General features: G+C 40.3%; 1 protein-coding gene across 1 annotated transcript in view; it reads left to right on the top strand.

The window, feature by feature from the left end:
* The first annotated feature begins 753 nt into the window (after positions 1–753).
* Positions 754–23193, top strand: part of CLSPN (claspin) — a 46888-nt gene continuing 24448 nt past the window's right edge. Inside the window, exons 1-9 of the mRNA XM_060205849.1 lie at positions 754–901; positions 4299–4407; positions 4874–5313; positions 9421–9582; positions 10669–10746; positions 11377–11449; positions 12738–12846; positions 13031–13611; positions 17151–17342. Of these exons, the coding sequence (XP_060061832.1) occupies positions 878–901; positions 4299–4407; positions 4874–5313; positions 9421–9582; positions 10669–10746; positions 11377–11449; positions 12738–12846; positions 13031–13611; positions 17151–17342 (1768 nt within the window). The 5' untranslated portion in view covers positions 754–877. The remainder of the gene's footprint in view (positions 902–4298; positions 4408–4873; positions 5314–9420; positions 9583–10668; positions 10747–11376; positions 11450–12737; positions 12847–13030; positions 13612–17150; positions 17343–23193) is intronic.

Here is a 23193-nt window from a genome sequence, read left to right as displayed (position 1 = left end):
AAATGGTCTCCAGGAGCAGTAGATTCGTGGTGCAGGCACCGAGCCCAGCAATAACGCTGGAGGCAAAAAAAAAAAAAAAAGTTAAAAAGATATTAACTACTGATAGATACAGTGACAGTTCTTGGGTCAAAATTGTCTAGGCTTAATCTGTTGTTTTTCTTGCCTTGTGCTAGTCCTCTAGGAGTGGGACAAGTGGTTATTTTCTGTATCCTGAAATTAATCTTAAACTGTAAAGTTTATCTAAGGATACTATTGATATCTGTGCAGTCCACAAAACTTTTCTTTTTTAATAAGTGTCAATGTACAAGAAGGGGCAAGTAGAATCTAACTGCTCTAAGGCATAGAAGGCCAAAGTTTCCAGGGGTGGTAGGGGCTGGGGCGGACTAGAACCAAGTATGAGAGAACACTGGGCCCCCCAGCGGTTTTCTCCCAGTTCAGGTCCCGCCTGGAGAGTTTGCCTCTCAAATTACGCTTGATGAGAATGTGCAGAGCTACTATAACAAGGTTCAAAAAACCACCACAAGGAAAGTTCGTTTTGCAAAGCAAGAGGATCCGAATTTGGCAACCAAGAAATCTCCAAACCTCTCTCAGGCTCTTTTGACAAGAGGAGCAGCGACCCGCCAACCCAACCCAGATTATTCTTGTAAAGGCAGCTCAGAGACGCTTTGTGATTGGTGGGACGGCGTGAAGGCGTGGCCTCACGTAGAAAGCCTCCTCCGGATTGGTACAAATCCTCGAGGGTGGGGTCTCCGTGCTTGCTGGGCGCGAAAGCGCGAAAGGGCGCTGACGGGTTGGGAACGGCGGGAGCAGTTGTGCTCAGGCTGAGAGAACCCAGGAGCTGCTTGGTCCCAAACAGAGTGCTGGGGCGACCGGAGTCATGACGGGCGAGGTAGTGTCTGGGGTAAGTCCATGTATTTGCCCCCAACCCTGGCTGCGGAGGCCCGGCGGAGCCGGGGGTTCCGGGACCGTAGTCGAGCTCCGCCAAGTCGGTCGCGCCCGCAGGGAGGACTACAGTTCCCGGCGTGCCCCGCGGCGGCTCGACCTCGGGGCTTGCGGCTCAGCTGTGGGTCGCGGCTGCAACTTCCCGCGTCCGGGTCATTATGGGCGCCTAGCCCATAGTGTGTGTGGCACGTTTCCCTCTGCGGTAGCCCTTTCTCTTACAGCTCCTCCCAAGAGAAGAATGCCCGGGCCGGCCGGGGTCGCTGGGAGCAGTGGCAGGGTTCTCTGTAAAGCGAGGATGAGGGTCTTTGCGCGGGGAAAGATGCTACATCTTCGGGGTTTCCCGGCTGGTGACTGGTCGCTGGCAGAAACGAGCATAAACCTGACATCAGTATTGAGACATGTGTTGTGTTCTTTTATCCGGGCTCCGGTGACACACCTCGTGAGCAGGGTCTTGGAAGGCACCCCTCAAAAAATCCCCACTCTTGTTATCCATAATATTGTAATTAACTTTTTCTCAATGAAAATAAATTTTTATTAGTGACTTAATATTGGTTTACAAAATTACATGATAAAGGGGTCAGGCGGTGGCGCACCTGGTTAAGCGCACACATTACAGTGCGCAGGGACCCGGGTTCAGGCCCCTGGTTCCCACCTGCAGGGAGAAAGCTTTATGAGTGATGAAGCAGGGCTGCAGGTGTCTCTCTGTCTCTTTCCCTCTCTATCTCCCCTCCCTCTCAATTTCTCACTGTCTCTATTCAATAAGAAAGAAAAAGAAAAAATTAAAAGCAAAACAAAATTGCATAACAGGTATAATTCCACACCGTTCCCACTACGAGAGTTCCTTGTCCACATTTCCTCCATTGGAAACTGCAGTAGTTTTCCCAAGGTCACAGACATGGCTTAACTACCTACCCTTCCTTCCTTCAGTTCGTCTTTCCTTCATTCTTCCCTTCCCTCCAGGGTTATCGCTGGGGCCCGGTGCTGGCACTACTAATACACTGCTCCTGGCAGCCAATTTTTATTTTTATTTTTATTGGATAGGACAGAGAGAAATCGAGAGAGGAGGGGGAAGATAGAGAAAGATAGACACCTGCAGACCTGTTTACCGCCTGTGAAGTGACTCCCCTGCAAGTGGGGAGCTGGGGACTCGAACTGAGATCCTTACGCTGATCCATATGCTTGGCTAGTAACTGGTCAAGTCGTCTAACATACAACACACTCCTCCTTAGATAATTTACTTGTGTCTTTTCAAATGTTTATATGTATATGTGTGTGTATGTATATATATATATATATATATTAGAATGTTTAATATAATGTAGAAAGGTTGATATAATGAACTCATCACCTACATTCAATAATCACCAAATCATACTAATCTTTCTTCTACTATATCCCTACCCACTTAGCCCTTCATGAGTCATTGAGAATCACATTCTAGACATCATATTATCCACCAATATTTTATTCTACTTCTTTTTAGATAAAAACTTTAAAAAATAATCACAACATTATTGCCTTGTAACAAAAATTAGAATTCTTAGTTAATATGAAATGGATAGTCAGTGTTCAAATTTCTTGGCCTCTGACCAGGCATGGACATGCAATGTAGTGCACACATTACCAAGTTCAAGTCCCAGTCCCCACCTGCAGGAAAGCTTTGTGAGTGGTGAAGCAGTGTTGCTGCTATTTCTTTTCCTTTCTACCTCTCCCTTCCTCTCAATTTCTGACTATCCAATAAATAAATAAAGATAATTTTTTAAAAAATTTAAAAAGGAAAGAGAGAAGAAAAGAAAAAAGATGTCTTGAACTCATACATGTGCTTTGTTTGAAAGAAGATCTAAACAAAGTCTATTTGTTATAATTGATATATGTATCTAAATCCATAGGTCTCCCTCTCTTTTTTGTTGCACTTTATTGTTACAGAGGCCACATAGTTTACCCTGTGATGTTGGCAGGCATTTGGGTTACATTTCTGTGATGTTATTAGCATATAATTTAGATACATTGAAAAATAGTTCACACAGATGAATCATACTTGATCATTTTCATTGATTTACCCTTACTCAAAATAGTGAGTTGGTACTATAACATCCTCCAGAGGTGAACAGTGAATGTTTTATTTATTTATTTATTTATTCTTTCTCAGTGAGAGAGAGACACCAGAGTATAATAATAGAGCAGTTCAGGTTTTTGGTGGTGCTATTGATTGAACCAGGGACCTCAGGACCTCAAGCATGAAAGCTTTTTACATAACCATTATGCAGTCTTCCTCCTCACCCCACCCCCACCCCTTTTCCTTCCTTCCTTTCATTCTTTTTATTATTATTATTATTTTAAAGCAATTGTTACTTTTTTTTTCTTTTTCTCCAGTGTTACTTTTTATTAAGACAGGAATAGAGCATGTGTACTCTGCACTAGGGCCTTTGGAAAACAAGACAAAGAAACAAGTTAGAACCCCTTAGCTGTTCAGACAGTAACCCTAGAAGAAGCCTTTTCTATTTGTCTTCTGGAGCCAGTGCACTAAAGGATTTCTACCAGAAGGGGTCACCCACTCAAGGTTTAAGAGCTTTACTCTGGAAGTGATTGACCTGGAGGCCCACCCAGCCTGTCACATGGTCCATATGCATCTTGGCAGCTGGACTTCACCATGGACATGGATCCCATCCCAGGCACAGTGTATATGTGGAAAGAAAAGAGTGCTTTCTTCCTCACATAAGGCTGGTCATAGAAGGAATGGCTAGGGTTGGGGAGACAGCAGCATGGTTATGCAAACAAACTCTGATACCTGAGGCTCTGAGGTCTCAGGTTCGGTTCCATACAGCCAGAGCTGAGCAGTGCTCTGGGGGAAAAAGACTCAGAAGGGACAGTTAGCCAAGTTGGGATGAGACTTGTTCCATGTAGCTCCACTGATCTCCAAATTCAAGAAGTAGTTCAGTCCAGATACTTCATGCCTGTGGGCATACAACACCTGCATCATATGACTATGGTATGTGTCACATTGTTATTTACGTTGTATTCACTGAAAGTGAAATCCAGAGCCCTGCTTTACACAGAGCCCTTCTCCTGACTTTGGTGTCTGTCATGCCTCCCATCAGGTGTGAGAATGTGACTACCCTTGTTCCATTCAGGGTTGTGGGACTCATGGCCTGGGTCAAGGTGGCCAGCAGGAGCAGGAGGATGTGCAGGGACCCAGCCACAATTGCTCTGGGAGGACTACAGCTGATACCCAGTGATCCTTGATATCATTTCATTATATATGTGTTTCCTTATTTAACCCGATGATTGATTTGTGTATTAGTGTGAACTTAAAGCTTCCTGTTACCTGCTGGTTAAAGTATGTTCTTATTTTCTAGGTGCATCTAGAAATCAATGATCCAAAACTTATTTTACAAGAGGAAGCAGATAGTCCTTCAGACAGTGGACAGGGCAGCTGTGAAACAACTGGACCTTTGCTTGAAAGAGGTTTGTAATATTCAGTGTTTTTTATTTGTAGGAATAGATATGGGGCTTGGGTTGATTTCATTATTTTCTTGACTTGCTAAACTATCAGTGCCAACTTTCTACCTTTTCAAAAATGACTTTTATTATTGAATATATACAAAGTGTCTAGAAACTGCTGCATTGCCTGATTGAATGCATTCATTCTGTAATAAAAGAATTTTAACACCTGTCAGAAGCATCAGAACAACTTTAACATTGTAAATACACATTATTACATTTCTCAGTCAGAGACATTTTTCCATGGAAAATGTTTTTTTCAAAAGTATTTTTAGATTTGCTTTGCTACAATAGTTCTTCGTGGCAGTTACATAATTTCACAATGTGACATATCACTTGGATAACTGACTTTGTTTTTTAGGAGCAGTGTGACTAGGAGGAAGGCCAAGTGACATTAGATCTGTTTTTAAAAAATATGTGTTTCCTTTAGATTCAGATGATGAACTATTTGTGAGTAAGAAGTCGAAAAACAGAACGGTACTACATGACAGTGATTCTGAAAAAGAGGACGCAAATGCATCTGCAGAAAAGACTACCTATGACAGTGATGAGAAAAATAAAGAGAATTTATATGCTGGAAAAAATGGAAAAGTCAGAAGAATTTACAAAACTCTGGTGGACAGTGATGAAAGTGACCTTGAGAATTCTTTGTATCAAGAAAATCTGGAGGCCCAAATAACACCTTGCTTAGAGCTGGGCCTCCAATCTGAAAACTCAGTGGACTTTCCAGCTGAAGGAAAGAGCTCAAAAAAGTCTATATTTGATAAAGAAAGAACTGGAAGAAAAATAAGGTCAAAGAGAAGACTTGAGAAAGAGGAGAAAAAGATGGAAAAAATCAGGCGACTAAAGCATAAGGAAACAAAAGATGAGGTACATCTTAAAGGATAATTTGCTTTTTCTAAGCTGGAATGACATTTTAGATCTGGGAAGTGGTGCAGCACATACATTGTTGGACCCTCAGTCGGGAGGTCTCAAGTTTAGTCTAAAGCATTTCACATACTAGAGTGATACTGTGTTTCTCTCATGTGAATAAATAAATCTGGCTCTGGGGATAGTGTAATAGTTTTACAAAAAGACTTTAATGCCCTGGGTACTAGAGGTGTCAGGTTCAATCCCCAACACCACCATAAACCAGAGTTGAGCAATTGTTGTAGAAAAAAAAATCAATAAATAAGAGGCTGGGGGAAGTGGCATAATGGTTATGCAAAAGACTATCATGCCTGAGGCTCCAAGTCCCAGTTACCACTGTAAACTAGAGGTGAGCAGTGCTCTGATCTCTTTCTCTGTATTTTTTTCTATACATCTGTCATTAAAATATTATTTATTTATTTATTTTTAAGGTTTTTAAAAAAATTTATTCCCTTTTGTTGCCCTTGTTTTATTGTTGTAGTTATTATTGTTGTTCATGTCGTCGTCATTGTTAGATAGGACAGAGAGAGATGGAGGGGAGGGGAAGACAGAAAGAGGGAGAGAAATATAGACACCTGCAGACCCGCTTCACCGCCCGTGAAGCGACTCCCCTGAAGGTGGGGAGCCAGTAGTTCAAACCGGGATCCTCACGCTGGTCCTTGTGCTTTGCACCAAGAGCCCTTAACCCACTGTGCTACCGCCCGACTCCCCCCATTAAAAAATATATATATTTTTTAGAAATTTATCTTTTTTTATTCCCTTTTGTTGCCCTTGTATTTTATTGTTGTAGTTATTATTATTGTTGTTATTGATGTCGTTGTTAGATAGGACAGAGAAATGGAGAGAGGAGGGGAAGATAGGGGGAGAGAAAGACAGACACCTGCAGACCTGTTTCACCGCCTGTGAAGTGACTCCCCTGCAGGTGGGGAGCCGGGGACTGGAACCAGGATCCTTATGCCGGTCATTGCGCTTTTTAACTTGCTGCTCTACCGCCCGACCCAAAATATTTTTAAAAAGAACAAATCCAAAAGAAGGAAGGAAGAAAAGAGTTGTTATTTGTAGCCAGGGAGGTGGTGCAATAAATAGGTAGAGCACAGAACTTGAAGCCCTGAATTCATTCCCTAGCACCTCATCTATCGAAGTGATGTTCTGGTTCTTGTTCTCTCATTAATAGATAAATAATTGTTTAAAAGTGGGGCTAGGGAGACAGCATAATGTTTATGAAAAAAACTTTCATGCCCAAGGCACCAAACGTTCAGTCCCCAGCACCACCATAAGCCAGAGCTTAGCAGTGATCTGGAAAAAATTTTTAAAAAGAAAAAAAAAAAGTTCCTTTTAGTTCTTGAGGTTGTTTCTACTCTCAGATAGCTTCTTCTTTTTTTTTTTTTTTTTTTTGTGAGTAGTGAAGTAAGTAATTTAAAATTTGTTAATTCCGTTCTCCTTTTCAAATACATGGAGAATACTATCAATATATGGGTTTCTGATTTTCTTTTTTATTAGAGATTTTATTAAAGATTTATTTATTAATGAGAGAGAGAGAGAGAACCAAAGCTTTGTTCTGGTGCATACAATGCTGTGTATTGAACTTGGAGCCTCGTGCTCTTTTATTTTTTTTATTATCTTTATTTATTGGATAGAGACAGCCAGAAATCAAGAGAATGGGGAGTGGGGGAGATAGGGAGGGAGAGAGGAAGAGAGACACCTGCAGCCCTGTTTCACCACTCACAAAGCTTTCCCAAGTTCCAGCCCCCTAGGTCCTTGCGCATTGTAATATGTGCCCTCAACCAAATGTGCCACCACCGGGCACCAAAATATTTTTTTATTTGTTATTGGATAGAGACAGAAATTGAGAGAGGAGGAGGAGATAGAGAGGGAGAGAGATAGAGAGACACCTCCAGTACTGCTTCACTACTTGTGAAGCTTTCCTCTTGCAGGCGGGGACCAGGGGCTTGAGTCTACATCCTTGCTTAACCAGGTGCACCACTGCCTGGTCCTGGCACCTCATGCCTTTAAGTCCAATACTTTAGCTGTTGAGCTGCCTTCTGGGATTCAGATTTCTGATTTTTTTTTTTTTTAATTATCTTTCCGCATTGGATAGAGAAAGCTAGAAATAGAAAGGGAGGGGGAAGATAGAGAGACCTGCAGCCCTGCTTCACCACTCTCAAAGTTTTTCCACTACAGGTGGGGTCCAGGGGCTCGAACCCAAGTCTTTGTGCACTCAACATGTGCACTCAACCTGGTGTACCACCACCTAGCCCCTCTGATTTTTTTTCCCTTTTGTTGCCCTTTTTTTTTTTTTTAATTGTTATAGTTACTGTTGTTGATGTCATCGTCGTTGGATAGGACAGAGAGAAATGAGGAGGGGAGGGGAAGACAGGGAGAGAAAGAGAGACACCTGCAGACCTGCTTCACCACCTGTGAAGCGACTCCCCTGTGGATGGGGATCTGGGGGCTCAAACCGGGATCCTTACAACAGTCCTTGTGCTTTGCACCACCTGCATTTAACCTGCTGCGCTACCACCTGACTCCCCCCAACCCCCTGATTTCTTTATGAGCATGGAGAGTCATTCTTTACTACTTTTTTAAATCCATTTTTAGTAGCTTATTTATTTAATTGACTGGATGGATACAGAGTGAAAGCAATAGGGAAAGGGAAGATAGAGACATCTGCAGCCATACTTCACCTATTGTGAAAACTGATGAAAACTCACATTCAGTGACCTAGGAGGTGGCACAATGAATAACACATTGAACTTTTAAGCTTGAGGTCCTGAGTTCAATCCCCAAACGTTACATGTACCAGAGAGATGCTCTGATTCTCTCTTTGTTCTTTCTTTCTCTATCTCATTAGTAAATACATAAATCTCTAAATAAAGAAAAGACTTTTATTTATTTAAAAAAATTTTTATTATCTTTATTTTGTTTGATAGAAACAGCCAGAAATCAAGAGGGAAGGGGGTGATAGAGAGGGAGAGAGGCAGAGAGACACCTGCAGCCCTGCTTCACCACTTGCAAAACCTTCCCCATGCAGGTGGGGACCGGTGACTTGACCCCTGGTCCTTTCACACTGTAATGCATGTACCCAACCAGGTGTGCCACTACCTGGCCCCTGACACTTTCTTTTCAAAAGGTTTCTTCTGTTTGTTACTCATGTGAGAGAGTTTCACATGAGGTAGAGGTAAGGAGAAAGAAAAAGAAGTCAGAGCACCACTCTTGTACATGCAGTATCGGGTAGGACAGAAACCTAGGCATGGAAGTACAACACTCTGTCAGTTGATGCTTTCCCTAGTCACAAACAAACAAAAACAATTTCAAGGGAGAATTTCTGTTTTTCTTTTTTCCTTTTTTTTTTTTTCTGCCTCCAAAGTTATTTCTGGGGCTCAGTGCCTGCACTGCAAATCCACTGCTCCTGGCAGCCATCTTTTTTCCACTGTTGTTGCTGTTGTTTTGTTGTTGGATAGGACAAAGAGAAATTGAGAGAGGAGGGGAAGACAGAGAGAGGGAAAAATAGATACCTGCAGACCTGCTTCACTGCTTGTGAAGTGACCCCCCCTCCCCACAGATGGGGAGCCCGGGGCTCGAACCTAGATCCTTATGCCAGTCCTTGAGCTTTGCACAATGTACATTTAACCTATGCACCACCACCCACCCCCCTGGGAGAATTTCTCTATGTATCCATCAACTAAAAGACCATCTCCAAGTTTTATAAACTTAGTACTAAACAAGTAGTTTGAATTAAAAATATTTACTGATTGTTAACTTTGCTTTGGAGAGTTGCATAAAGTCAGCACAGACTTCAACAGATAACTCTGGGGGTTGGCAACACAGGTCAGTGATAGATTACATAGTTTGAATGTGAGAGGCCCCAGGTTTAATTACCTAGACTAAAACAACAACAACAAAATGATTTTTGGATTAGGAACTGATGAGTGTGTTCTAGAATGCCATATACTTCTCTGCCAGTGAAACATGGCTTTTTCTGACCTGATGCAGATTGTCATATGGTAGTGTGTGCCATGTTGCATTTTTAAATATTTGTATTTTTCTTTTTCTCTGTGCATCACCCAGGAAGGAGATGTAAAGCATCCATTTAATGACAGTGGCTGTCTTCTTGTGGATAAAGACCTTTTTGAAACTGGGCTGGAAGAGGAAGATAACTCTCCGTTGGAAGATGAAGAGTCATTAGAATCAATAAGAGCATCTGTGAAAAACAAAGTGAAAAAACATAAGGCAAGTAAAAGATGATCACTATAAGCCAACCAGCTCTGTCTTTTGCTTTACTTTCTGATTTACTATTGAAACCTTGACTTGTTTATTTATGTATTTATTTATTTGATAAGGCATAGGGAGATAGACACCTGCAGACCTACTTCACTGATCATGAAACTTCCCCTGTGCAGGTGGGAAGCAGGGGGCTCAAACCCGGGTCTTTGTGCATCATAAAGCGTGTGCTCAACTGGGTACGCTACCTGGCCCTTCTTTCTTTCTTTCTTTCTTTCTTTCTTTCTTTCTTTCTTTCTTTCTTTCTTTCTTTCTTTCTTTTTAATCTGAGAAAAATGTGTCTGTACAAGTTTTTCAGCTTTTAATTTTGGAATCTTACAGTTCAAGCAATAGACATACTATTTGGTTTGGAAACCAGTATTTTCATTGCTCTTACAGAAATGTTGGGGGGTGGAGGGAGCAGGTAATTTATGTAAAAAGCAGGTATAGAATGGAGCAAGAGGGGCCGGGTGTTGGCACACCTGGTTGAGTGCAGACGTTACAGTGTGTAAGGACCCAGGTTCGAGACCCTGGTCCCTACCTGCAGGGGGAAAGCTTCACAAGTGGTGAAGCAGGGTTACAGGTATCTCTCCCTCTCTCCTTCCGCCTTCCCTCTCAATTTCTGGCTGTCTGTTCAATAAACAAATAAAAGTAATAAAAAATTTAAAGAAAATAGAATGGAGCAAGAGAAAAATTTTATCATCCTGCAGCTGCTGAGAAATGAACTTACAAGGCTAGTAGAAAGACTACTAGAGAGTGGCATTAGTCAAAGTTTTGTTGTCCACACTGTCTAGAAGAATAAATGTTCTTTCTGAGATTATTTTTAGCTTCCTGGGAGGCATTGTTCCTCCTTAGGGAAAAATGTAATACAATGGTGTAAAAAATGAGGGTTTCAACTCCATGTGAGACATTTATCTTCAAAGTATTATAGAATACTGTTTAAAATTTTTTGTACTTGGCAATTCTTTATTAATAATGCAGTATGATGGAGCAAGCTACATCTTCTTTCCTTTTAACTGTTGTCTGTATTAATCAACTTGGAATCTTCTCTTTTAGAAAAAAGAACTGTCTCTGGAAAGTGGGGTCTGTTCCTTTGAAGAAGAAAGTGAGTTGTCAAAAGGCACCGTGAGGAAGGTGAGATAGACTATATATAGTTGCCAGGTTGATTTCTCTCTCTCTCTTTGATATTGTAGCTTTCTCAGGGATCGATATTTTATCACACCTATCTTATTTTCCTGGTATCCCAGCTAGCACTTTATACGTGGTAGTGATGCAAATATGAATTGAATTAATTCTTTAAGAATTAGGAGTAAGTGGGAGTCGGGCGTAGCTCAGCGGGTTAAGCGCAGGTGGCGCAAAGCACAAAGATCAGCATAAGGATCCAGGTTCGAGCCCCCGGCTCCCCACCTGCAGGGGAGTCGCTTCACAGGTGGTGAAGCAGGTCTGCAGGTGTCTCTCTTTCTCTCCCCCTCTCTGTCTTCCCCTCCTCTCTCCATTTCTCTCTGTCCTATCCAACAACGATGACAGCAATAACAACAACAATGATAAACAACAAGGGCAACAAAAGGGAAAATAAATGAATAAATAAATAAATGTAAAAAAAATTAAAAAAAAAAGAATTAGGAGTAAGTAAACTCGAGTGTATGCTTAATAGTCTTAATATGCTTAATAGTGTATGCTTTTTCTTAGAAAGCAAATTCTTAAGGGGTAAGTATTTAGCCTTTTAGATAACAATGTTAATGTCTCATTTTTTGTTTCTTCAAGGAAAGGAAGGCAGCCAAGTTAAGTAAAGAAGCATTAAAACAGTTGCACAGTGAGACCCAACGCCTTATTCGAGGTAATGCAAATCATAACATTTCATTGTATACTCAACTTTAATTGTACAGTACTTTGTTTATTGTAACACTTTTGATGTAAATTAAATTATAATATCAAATTTAAATCTTTTTGGGTGAAATAACCATTGTCTTAAAGCCCTTGAGATCCTATTATCAACAGAAGATGTCCAGAGTAACAGTGGAAGTGGGATGCTTTTGTACTGATTTGTGTATGAACCAGAAGTATCAGGGTTTCATTTGGAATTTTCCACATATGTAAATTCTTGGGCTCTCAGAATAGAAAATCTGATTCAGTGAGAGTGTGGTGGTTTTGTTTGTTTGCTTTTTGTTAATTTTTAAAATTTTTTTTAACTTTTTTCTTTTTTAATATTTATTTTTTTTCCTTTGTTGCCCTTGTTTTATTGTTGTAGTTATTATTGTTGTTATTGATGTCATTGTTGTTGTATAGGACAGAGAGAAATGGAGAGAGGAGGGGAAGACAGAAGAGGAAAGAAAGACAGACATCTGCAGACTTGCTTCACTACCTGTGAAGCAACTCCCCTGCAGGTGGGGAGTCAGGGTCTCGAACCGGGATCCTTATGCCGGTCCTTGCGCTTTGCGCTATGTGCGCTTAACCCTCTGCACTTCCGCCCGGCTCCCATTATTTTGTTTTTAATACCATCAGGGATATCACTGAGGCTCATGCCAGCACTATAAATCTGCCACTCCTGGTGTCCATTTTTTCCTTTTTTTTTTTTTCTTCTTTCTATTTGATTTGATAAAATAGAAATTGAGAAGGGCAGGGGAGCTAGGGAGAGCAAAAAGTAGACATTTTTAGACCTGCTTCACTAGTCATGAAGCATTCCCGAGCAGGTGGGGAGTGGGGGCTCGAACCCAGGTCTTTGCAGTGTATTTTTCTAAACTACTGAGTCAGTTTAATTGCACGTGTATGTTTAAAAACCTGCAACCCACAACGACCCTGGATCCATACTCCCAGAGAGATAGAGAATGGGAAAGCTATCAGGGGAGGGGATGGGATATGGAGATTGGGTTGTGGGAATTGTGTGGAGCTGTACCCCTCGTATCCTACAGTTCTGTTAATGTCTCCTTTCTTAAATAAAAAATATTTAAATAAAATAAAAAATGTATTTTGTTTTCAGAGAGTGCTTTTGCACTTAGATCCTATCTCTAAGTTAGGATTGTTTTCTTTTGGTTGTGACGTTGGTTTTACTGTTTACTTAACTGACTGTGAAGTGACATTTCAGAATATACAGTAAATGCATTTTCTTTTTTTGTTTTATTTTATAGAGTCTGCACTTAATCTTCCATATCATATGCCTGAGAATAAAACCATTCATGATTTCTTTAAACGTAAACCCCGACCCACTTGCCAGGGAAGTGCCATGTCACTGCTAAAGTAAGAACTTTATTTTCCTTCTGATTATGATTCTCATTAATGTTTGGTTTAGTAGCAGACATCTGGTGTAAAAGTTCTGGCTCCTCACTTCCTTAAAATGATTTAACTTCTTTCATTATGAGCTAAGGGATAAAACTTTCATATTTATGTAAATTTTTAATTCTGATTCCTTTTCCTTTTCTAGGTCTTCTAAGTATCAGTTGAGCCATTACAAAGAAGTTATAAATACTGCAAATACAACGGGTGTTGATAGTGACCAACAAAACAAAAATTCTGGGCAGACAATAGACACAAGACATGAAATGGAAGTTAATGCACACACTGAAGTTTCAAAAGAGCACCAGCTCACTGCTGGATCAGATGAGTCTTGCAGTAAGGATTTGCTGAGAAGTAAAGAGCTAGACGTTAAGGAGAAACAGGAGCAGTGCAATTCTACACCTTCACTTGGAGGAAACTCGATAGAACACCAGGAATCCAGCTTCCTTGAGAACCAGGACAGTGAAGAGCTTCAAGCTGGAGTACTTGTGGCATCTGAGCCAAAGCCCTTGATGGAAGAAATAGACCTGAAAAAAGCAGAAAAAACAGATGAGAAAGTGGAAGAGCCCAGGCAGCAAGCTAGCGTGGCAGCAGTAGTGCCACCTGAAAAAGTCAGGAAGTTTACTCTGGAGAGACTTAAGCAACTGGGAGTTGATGTTTCCATTAAACCCCGACTGGGTGGCAATGAAGATTCCTTTGTGATACTTGAAGAACCTGAAACCAACAGAGGTAATCCTTTGGATTGGGGGGAAATCTCTCCAGAATGATTTGTTTCGTTGGCACTGTGGAGTATAGAGAAGGCAGGATAGCCACACATGATCTTATTCTACAGATGAAACTGATATTGATAGAACGCCAGCCTTGCCATGTGCATGACCCAGGTTCAAACTCTGATGTACCACATAGGAGTGCCACAGCATCAGGGTTCTGTGGTGTCTCTGAACAAGCTGACCTGGAGTGGTGAAATCATGTGCACACAAGGACACACACACGCAGTTTAAAAAGAGAAAAATAGATCTAGTCCTTTAAAATGAAAACCAGTTAAAAAAGTTAAGATGTAGAATAGATACATTATTATGTGTGGTACTTAGGAACTTATTTCTGCCTCTCCAACCTGAATTCTAATCTTCTCTCTGTTTTCATGTTACGTCTTATTAAGTGATTCATAAAAGGATTATCCAGTTTCATAGTCACAAGAAAGATTATTTAGTTTGCAGATAAAGAAGTGTTTTTGTTCAATAAATTGTAAAACCAAAATTTTTTTCTCACTCAATATATATATATATATATATATATATATATATATATATGCTGTAGGGGTATACCTAAGGAAATCTGACATCTATCCTACATTTAAGCTACTTACATTCTGTTAGGGTGACAGGAACTATGCAAGTAATAATAATTCAAAAGAGAAAGTGTGAGTGACATCTCCTATAATGAGCATGTCACTGATGATTGGGAAAATTCAGTAATGCAGAAAGAAGAGAGATTTGTTCTTTGCTGAAAGTAATATTTAGAGTAGAGAGCTGAGAAGTTTAGAGGATAGATTGGCTTCTTCCAATAGCTGCTTAAAAGAGGCTTGAAGAGTAGGTGGATGTAATTACTTTTCACAATCTTCCCCTTTATACTTTTGAGTGGGGATCTTCTTGTTCCCGTCTCTGTCTCTACTCTTCCCCAATGCATGACTCATTGTAAACAACCATATTTATTAAATGAATGAATGAATGATACTTTAAGACAGAACTCCAGTATTAACACATTGTATAAACTTCCTGGCTCTTCAGTAGAATGGAGTGTTCATTCTTTTTGCATCCTAGCAAAACGTGTGATATAATAAAAGCTTGGGCTCTGTAGCAAAACCAGGGGTTGGATGTAGACATGCTATTTACCATTTAACTTTGAGTATGCTATTTGGCCTCTTTAAGCCATTTTAAATTTTTTTTTACATTTATTTATTCTCTTTTGTGTCCTTGTTGTTTTATTGTTGTAGTTATTATTGATGTTGTTGTTGTTGGATAGGACATTGAGAAATGGAGAGAAGAGGGGGAGAGAAAGATAGACACCTGCAGATCTGCTTCACCGCATGTAAAGCAACTCCCCTGCAGGTGGGGAGCCAGGGGCTTGAACCGGGATCCTTACGCCAGTCCTTGCGCTTTGTGCCATGTGTGCTTGACTCACTGCGCTGCCGCCCGACTCCCTTTTAAGCCATTTTTTAAGAAACTGAGGTACTAGCACTGTCTAGGCTACAGAACTACAGTGATCACTTGTTGAAATCGTGCTACAAATGGATAGCATAAAGAGACACACAAATAGTGGATGCTGCTTCTACTGTTAATGAAACTGTTTACAGCAAGTCTCTCTTGCAGAGGGGGAGAGAAAGAGAGACACTTGCAGCATTGCTTCATTGCAAGTAAAGCTTTCCTTTATAGGTGAGAACTGGGAGTTGAACCCTTGTCCTGGCACATTGTAACGTGTGCTCAACCAGGTGAGCCAACACCAGGCTCCGTCCTTGCACATTGTATGTAATGTGTGCATTCAACCTGACTCACAGCAGGCATTTACTTTTTTTTTCCCTTTGTTGTCATTCGGATTTCACCACTCTAGGTTGACCTTTTCAGATAGAAAGAGGAAAAGACCATAACGCTGAAACTTTCTTCAACACGGCATGCACCAGCTCTAACCTGGCTTATGTGTACAATAAAGCAAGTACGCTATTCAAGTATGCTGTCTTGCTGGCCCAGCAGGCTCTTGTTTATTTATTTATTTATTTGTTTTTAATTCACAATAATTTTTCATTTAAAGGTAATATTTGACATGAAAGTTGGGTTTCCAAACCAACCTGTTCCATAATATATATGAATTTAGGATCAACATGCTTGCACTCATACAGTAAGCATTTTAGCATGGTGTTTGGTGCTGTGTGCACAAATAAGACTTACTCTTTCCTCTCAAGGACATTAGAATCTATTAATAGTAGAGGGCTGGGAAGATAGCATAATGGCTGTGCAAACAGATGCTCATGCCTGAGGCCCCAGATTCAATCCCCCACACCACCATAAACCAGAGCTAAGCAGTGTGATGGCTAAAATAAAAAAATCTTTAAGTGATAGGCAGGCAAACAGACCATTACACCACTTGATGGTTAGTGTAATGCATGCTTTTATGTCATACTTTCAGCACTGAGTCCTGAAAGCTAAGTAGAAGATAACCAACTTGGAGAACTAAAAAGGATGGTTTTCTTGGTGAAGGGGTGACCTGCAAAAGATACAGAGATAAGAGAAAGCATAGAGTATTCTGGCTGGCTGGAGTGAAAATTACAGGGGTGAAGAATTACAATTAGCTGCTAGATTATATAGAACTTATTATATAGAACTTTTATTGTTGGAGGAGGAAGAGTTATTTTTTCCTTTTGCTCTTATGCATGCCTTCTTAGGCCTGCCTTATCATTCAACATATATGTATATATATGCATATATATGTGCATATATATATATATAGAGAGAAAAAAAAATAGAGAACATAGTACAAAAATTTCCTCTCATGTAATGCCAGGGCTTGAACTTGGGTTGCACAGATAGCAGAGAAAGTACCCTACTGGGTGAGCTCTATCTCTGGCCCTGATAGTCCTTTTTGTATAGAGTCTGTCTTGTCTGTATAGTATAGGGCCTACCTATAGGTGAGATTTCCTTTTCAGATCGTACTCTTGATGCATGTTAAGTTTCACCTAGGTAACTCTCCCTGTTCTGAATTACATCTCTGACCAGATTGATTGTTTTCTTTTTCCTTTTTAAATTTGACCTTGGGTAAAACTGCTAATAAATAGTGCAGTATTGGAAATAAGGAGTTTTTAAACAGGAGACCGAGACTCATGAAAAAATAAGCCCTGGAATAATTTAAAATTAAGGTATTTTTTTTTAAATACTGTGATACTTTAGTACACAGAGACCAAGAGATATCTCACCTGATAGAGCAGATACTTTACCATGTGCAGAGACCAGGATTTAAAAAAAAAAAAAGAATTTGCTACATCTTTTTAGTGGAATCATGTGGGCATGAATCCCTAGGGAAGTCTTGGTGGCAAAAAATATGAATTTAATGGAGTTGTTAGCAGTAAAGGAGTTTTGGGTGTGTGTGAGTTTGTGTGTGTGTGTGTGTGTGTTACAACTCTATTAAGCTAAAAGCTTATCTTCTAACTTTTCACTGGAATTTTAAGGGAAGATATTTAACTATGACAAACTGATAAACCGATTGATGTTTGGATTTAGAACTGGAAGACTTGAAGCAGCGTTTCTGGAAGCATGCTAATCCAACAGTCAAGCCCAGGGCAGGTCAGAAGGTAAATGTGAATGTCATAGTGAAAAATGTGGGCAATGATGGAAAAGAAGAGCTAAAGGCAGATGTGGTACCTGTGACCTTGGCAGCTGAGAAGCTGGAAGAAACAAGTCACACAAAACCAGGTATTTGAGTCCACTTTTTTTCCTTTACATTTTGTATTGTGAATATTTATGACTTCTGAAAACCCTAGAGTGTGTGATACCACCAAGCCACCTTCCTGTCCCTATTTAAGAGAGGTAGGGGTGGAGATCTATTGGGTTGTTGAAAAATTCATGACATATTTTAGTATGTTTTTCTATGCAAGAATGTGTCATGACTTTTCCAATAGCCCAACAGTTCAGCCTATTAGAGCAACAGCCTATTAGAACCAACAGCCTCAGAGGCTGATGGTTCAACTCCTGGCAACACCTCAGCCTGAGCTGAGCAGTCCTCTGGCTCTCTCGCTCTCTTTTTCTCAGTTTCATTCCCTTTTCTCTCATCTTCTTATAATAAAATTTAAAAAAATCTTTGAAAAATGGTGAATTTAGATTCTTTTCTTTTTTTTTTACACTTATTTATTTTTCTTTTTAAAAATATTTTATTTATTCCCTTTTGTTGCTTTATTGTTGTTGTTACTGATATCGTTGTTGTTGGATAGGACAGAGAGAAATGGAGAGAGTAGGGGAAGACAGAGAGGAGGAGAGAAAGACAGACACCTGCAGACCTGCTTCACCGCCTGTGAAGCGACTCCCCTGCAGGTGGGGAGCCGGGGGCTTGAACTGGGATCATTACAGCAGTCTTTGCGCTTTGCGCCACGTGCGCTTAACCCGCTGTGCCACCACCCGACTCCCCATTTATTTATTTTTCACAGGGGTTATCTCAGGGGTTTGGTACCAGCACAATGAATCCGCTGCTCTTGGTGGACATTTTTCCCTTTTTTCTTAGCACTCAACAGGACAGAGAGAAATTGAGAAGGAAGGAGGAGATGCCTACAGCACTACTTTACCACTTATAAAGTGTTCCCCCTTCACTTAGGGAGTGGGTGTTTGAGCTCTAATCCTTATGCATGGTAATGTATGTACTCAGCCACGTGAGCCACTGCCCAGCCCCCAGATTAAAATTTAAAGACTCACAGTGGGTGTGTAGTATTAGAGTATTTAGACTTGTAAGCATGAGGTTCCAAGTTCAATACTTGCACTGCATATTCCAGAGTGCTACTCTGAGCACACTCTGTCTCTCCTTTTTAAAAATATATTGTTTATTTCTTTTAGTGAGAGATACATAGAGAAAAAGATACAGAGAAAGAAGGGAGAGAGCACTGCTTATCCACCTGGGGATGGAACCTCAGAGCCTCAAGCATGAAAGTCTTTTGCATAACCACTATGCTATCTCCCTACCTCCTAACATGCATACTCTCTCTTTCTCCTATCTCTTTCTATCTCTCACTCATGAAATCTTTTAAAAAGAGAGAAAGAGAGATACACCATCCATGGGGGAATGCTGTTCAGGGTGTTCCATGTGCTAGAGATCAAACTCAGAGCACCTACACAGCAAGATGTTTGCCATACCAAAGACTGGGCTATCTCCTGGGCTTTTCTTTCTTCCTCCCCTACCAACTCCCCCCAGCCCTCCAACCCCTCCCCCCTGCCCTACCCCCATTTACCAAAGTACTGCTTAACTTTGACTTATGGTGGTGTAGGGGGTGGGTTGAAATTAAACCTGGGGGGAACTGGGTGGTAGTGCAGCAGGTTATGTGTACATGGTGCAAAGCTCAAGGGCCTGCATAAGGATCCCAATTCGAGCCCCTGGCTCCCCACCTGCAGGGGGGTCGCTTCACAGGCAGTGAAGCAGTTGTACAGGTGTCTATCTTCTCTCCCCATCTCTGTCTTCCCCTACTCTCGATTTCTCTCTGTTCTATCCAATGACAACAAGTGCAACAACAAGGGCAACAAAATAGGAAAGATGGCCTCTAGGAGCAGTGGATTTGTAGTGCAAGCACCGAGCCCCAGCGACAACCCTGGAGGAAAAAATAAATAAAATTTAAAAAAGAAAAGAAATTAAACCTGGGACCTTGGAGTCTCAGGCATGAAAGTCTTGCATGACTATTATGCTATCTCCCAGGCTCCTATTTGTGGTTCAGTGATGGTATGTATGATCATAACACTGTTGTTGTGATTTCTTTATTATTATTATTTTAACCAAAGCACTTATCAGCTCTGGTTTATGGAAGTGTGGGGGATTGAATCTAGGACTTGAGAGTCTCTTTGCATAACTATTATGCTATCTTTTTTTTTTCCATTTTTTTAAAAAATTTATTTCTTTATTGGGGAATTAATGTTTTACATTCAACAGTAAATACAATAGTTTTTACATGCATAACATTCCCCAGTTTCCCATTTAACAATACAACCCCCCACTATGTCAATTATCATCCTTCATGGACCTGTATTCTCGCCACCCACCCACCCAACCACCCCAGAGTCTTTTACTTGGGTGCAATACACCAATTCCAGTTCAGGTTCTACTTCTGTTTTCTTTTCTGATCTTGTTTTTCAACTTCTGCCTGAGAGTGAGATCATCCCATATTCATCCTTCTGTTTCTGACTTATTTCACTCAACATGATTTTTTCAAGGTCCATCCAAGATCGGCTGAAAATGGTGAAGTCACCATTTTTTACAGCTGAGTAGTATTCCATTGTGTATATAGACCACAACTTGCTCAGCCACTCATCTGCTGTTGAACACCTGGGTTGCTTCCAGGTTTTAGCTATTACAAATTGTGCTGCCAAAAACATATGTGTACACAGATCTTTTTGGATGGCTGTGTTGGGTTCCTTAGGAAATATCCCCAGGAGAGGAATTGCAGGGTCATAGGGTAGGTCCATTTCTAGCCTTCTGAGAGTTTTCCAGACTGTTCTCCACAGAGGTTGGACCAATTGACATTCCCACCAGCAGTGCAGGAGGGTTCCTTTGACCCCACACCCTCTCCAGCATTTGCTGCTGTTACCTTTTCTGATGTATGACATTCTCACAGGAGTGGTGGTATCTCATTGTTGTCTTTATTTGCATTTCTCTGACAATCAGAGACTTGGAGCATGTTTTCATGTGTTTCTCAGCCTTTTGGATCTCTTCTGTGGTGAATATTCTGTCCAAGTCCTCCCCCCATTTTTGGATGGGGTTATTTGTTGTCTTATTGTTCAGTCTGGCAAGCTCTTTATATATGTTGGTTATTAAACTCTTACCTGATGTATGACATGTAAAGATCTTCTCCCATTCTGTGAGGGGTCTCTTGGTTTGGGTAGTGGTTTCTTTTGCTGTGAAGAAGCTTTTTAATTTGATGTAGTCCCATAGGTTTATACTTGCCTTAGTCTTCTTTGTAATTGGATTCGTTTCATTGAAAATGTCTTTAAAATTTATGCAGAAAAGAGTTCTGCCAATATTTTCCTCTAAGTATTTGATAGTTTGTGGTCTAACATCCAAGTCCTTGATCCACTTGGAATTTACTTTTGTATTTGGTGAAATACAGTGATTCAGTTTCATTCTTCTACATGTTTCTACCCATTGTTTCCAACACCACTTGTTGAAGACTCTGCTTTCCCCATGTAATAGTCTGGGCCCCTTTGTCAAAGATTAGATGTCCATAGGTGTGGGGGTTCACTTCTGGGCTCTCAATTCTATTCCACTGGTCAGTGTGCCTATTCATGTTCCAGTACCAAGCAGTTTTGATGACAATGGCCCTATAATATAGTTTGAGATCTGGGAGTGTGATGCCTCCAGTTCTGTTCTTTTTTCTCAAGATTGTTTAGGCAATTCTAGGTCTTTTCTGGCTCCAAATAAACATTTGTAGCATTTTTTCTATTCTAAAAAATGTGCTTGGGATCTTGATGGGGATAGCATTAAATTTGTAGATGACTCTGGGTAGTATACTCATTTTGATGATGTTAATTCTTCCAACCCATGAACATGGAATATCTTTCCACTTCTTTGTGTCTTTTTCTTGAGTAGTGACTCATAATTTTCAGTATACAACTCTTTCACTTCTTTGGTTAGGTTTACTCCTAGATATTTTATTGTTTTTGTTGCTATAGTAAATGGAATTGATTTCTGGATTTCAATTTCTTCTAGCTTAGTGTTTGCATAGAGGAATGCCACTGACTTTTGAATGTTAATTTTGTAGCCTGACACCTTACTGTATTTCCTGATGATTTCCAAAAGCTTCTTGCTGGATTCCTTAGGTTTTTCCATGTATACTATCATGTCATCTGCAAATAAGGAGAGTTTGACTTCTTCTCTTCCAATCTGTATCCCTTGAATTCCTTGTTCCTGCCTGATTGCTATGGCAAGAACTTCCAACACTATGTTGAATAGTAATGGTGATAGTGGGCAGCCCTGTCTAATACCCGATCTCAGGGGAAATGCTTCCAGTTTTTCACCATTGAGTATGATGTTGGCTGTAGGTTTGCTATATATAGACTCCACTATCTTCAGGAGTTTTCCATCTATTCCCATTTTTTGCAGTGTTTTGATCATAAAGGGATGTTGTATTTTGTCAAAGGCTTTCTCTGCATCTATTGATATGACCATGTGGTTTATGGTCTTGCTTTTGTTGATGTGGTGGATCACATTGATTGATTTACATATATTAAACCAACCTTGCATGCCTGGGATAAACCCCACTTGGTCATGATGAACAATCTTTTTGATATACTGCTGTATCCGGTTGGCTAGAATTTTGTTCAATATTTTCGCATCTATGTTCATCAGAGATATTGGTCTGTAGTTTTCTTTTTTGGTTGTGTCCCTGTCTGCTTTTGGTATCAGAGTGATGTTAGCTTCATAGAAGCTGGCAGGGAGTATTCCAGTGTCTTCAATCTTCTGGAAGACTTTTAAAAGTAGAGGTATTAGTTCTTCTTTGAAGGTTTTGTAGAATTCATTTGTAAAACCATCTGGTCCAGGACTTTTATTTTTGGGGAGATTTTTGATAACTGTTTCAATTTCATTAGCTGTGATGGGCCTGTTCATGTTATCCACTTCCTCTTTACTTAGTTTTGGCAGTTGGTAGGTATCTAGGAAATCATTCATTTCTTCCAGGTTCTCTAGCTTGGTGGCATATAGTTGTTCATAGAAGCCTCGCATGATATGTTGAAGTTCTGCGGTGTCTGTTGTGATATCTCCTCTTTCATTTACTATCCGATTTATTTGGGTCTTCTCCCTTTTTTGTTATGTGAGTCTGGCTAAAGGTTTGTCGATTTTGTTTACTCTTTTGAAGAACCAACATTTATTTTCGTTGATCTTTTGTATGGTTTTCCTATTCTCAGTGTTATTTATTTCTGCCCTAACTTTAGTGATTTCTGTCCTTCTGGTTGCTTTCGGGTTCCTTTGTTGTTCTTCTTCTAGGTCTTTAAGATGTGCAATCAGGCTGTTTATTTGTGCTTTTTCTTGTTTCCTAATGTGTGCTTGTATAGTTATGAACTTCCCTCTTAGGACTGCTTTAGCTGTGTCCCAAATATTTTGATAGCTTGTGTCTTCATTTTCACTGAACTCTCGAAACATTTTGATTTCTTCCTTGATTTCCTCTTTGGCCCAGAAGTTGTTAAGAAGTGTACTGTTGAGCTTCCACATTTTGGCACTGTTACTAATCTTTTGTTGATTGTTAAGTGTTAGTTTAATTCCACTGTGGTCTGAGAAGATGCTTGGGATGATTTCAATGCTCTTGAATTGGCTGATGCTGTCTTTGTGGCCTAATATATGGTCTATCCTTGAGAATGACCCATGTGGATTTGAGTAAAATGTGTATTCCAGTTTCTTGGGATGAATGACTCTGAAAATGTCCAATAGTTCTAGTTTATCTATCTCTTCATTTAGCTCCTCCCTTATGTCTTTATTGATTTTCTGCCTGGATGATCTGTCAAGTTGAGAGAGTGGGGTGTTGAAGTCCCCTACTATGATTGTGTTACTGTTAATATATTGCTGTAGCTCTTTCAGTAGAAGTTT

Source organism: Erinaceus europaeus, chromosome 13 (genome assembly GCF_950295315.1).
Source record: "Erinaceus europaeus chromosome 13, mEriEur2.1, whole genome shotgun sequence".
NCBI lineage: Eukaryota > Metazoa > Chordata > Mammalia > Eulipotyphla > Erinaceidae > Erinaceus > Erinaceus europaeus.
The sequence above is the reverse complement of the archived record's forward strand: the minus strand, read 5'-3'. Positions and strand labels throughout refer to the sequence as shown.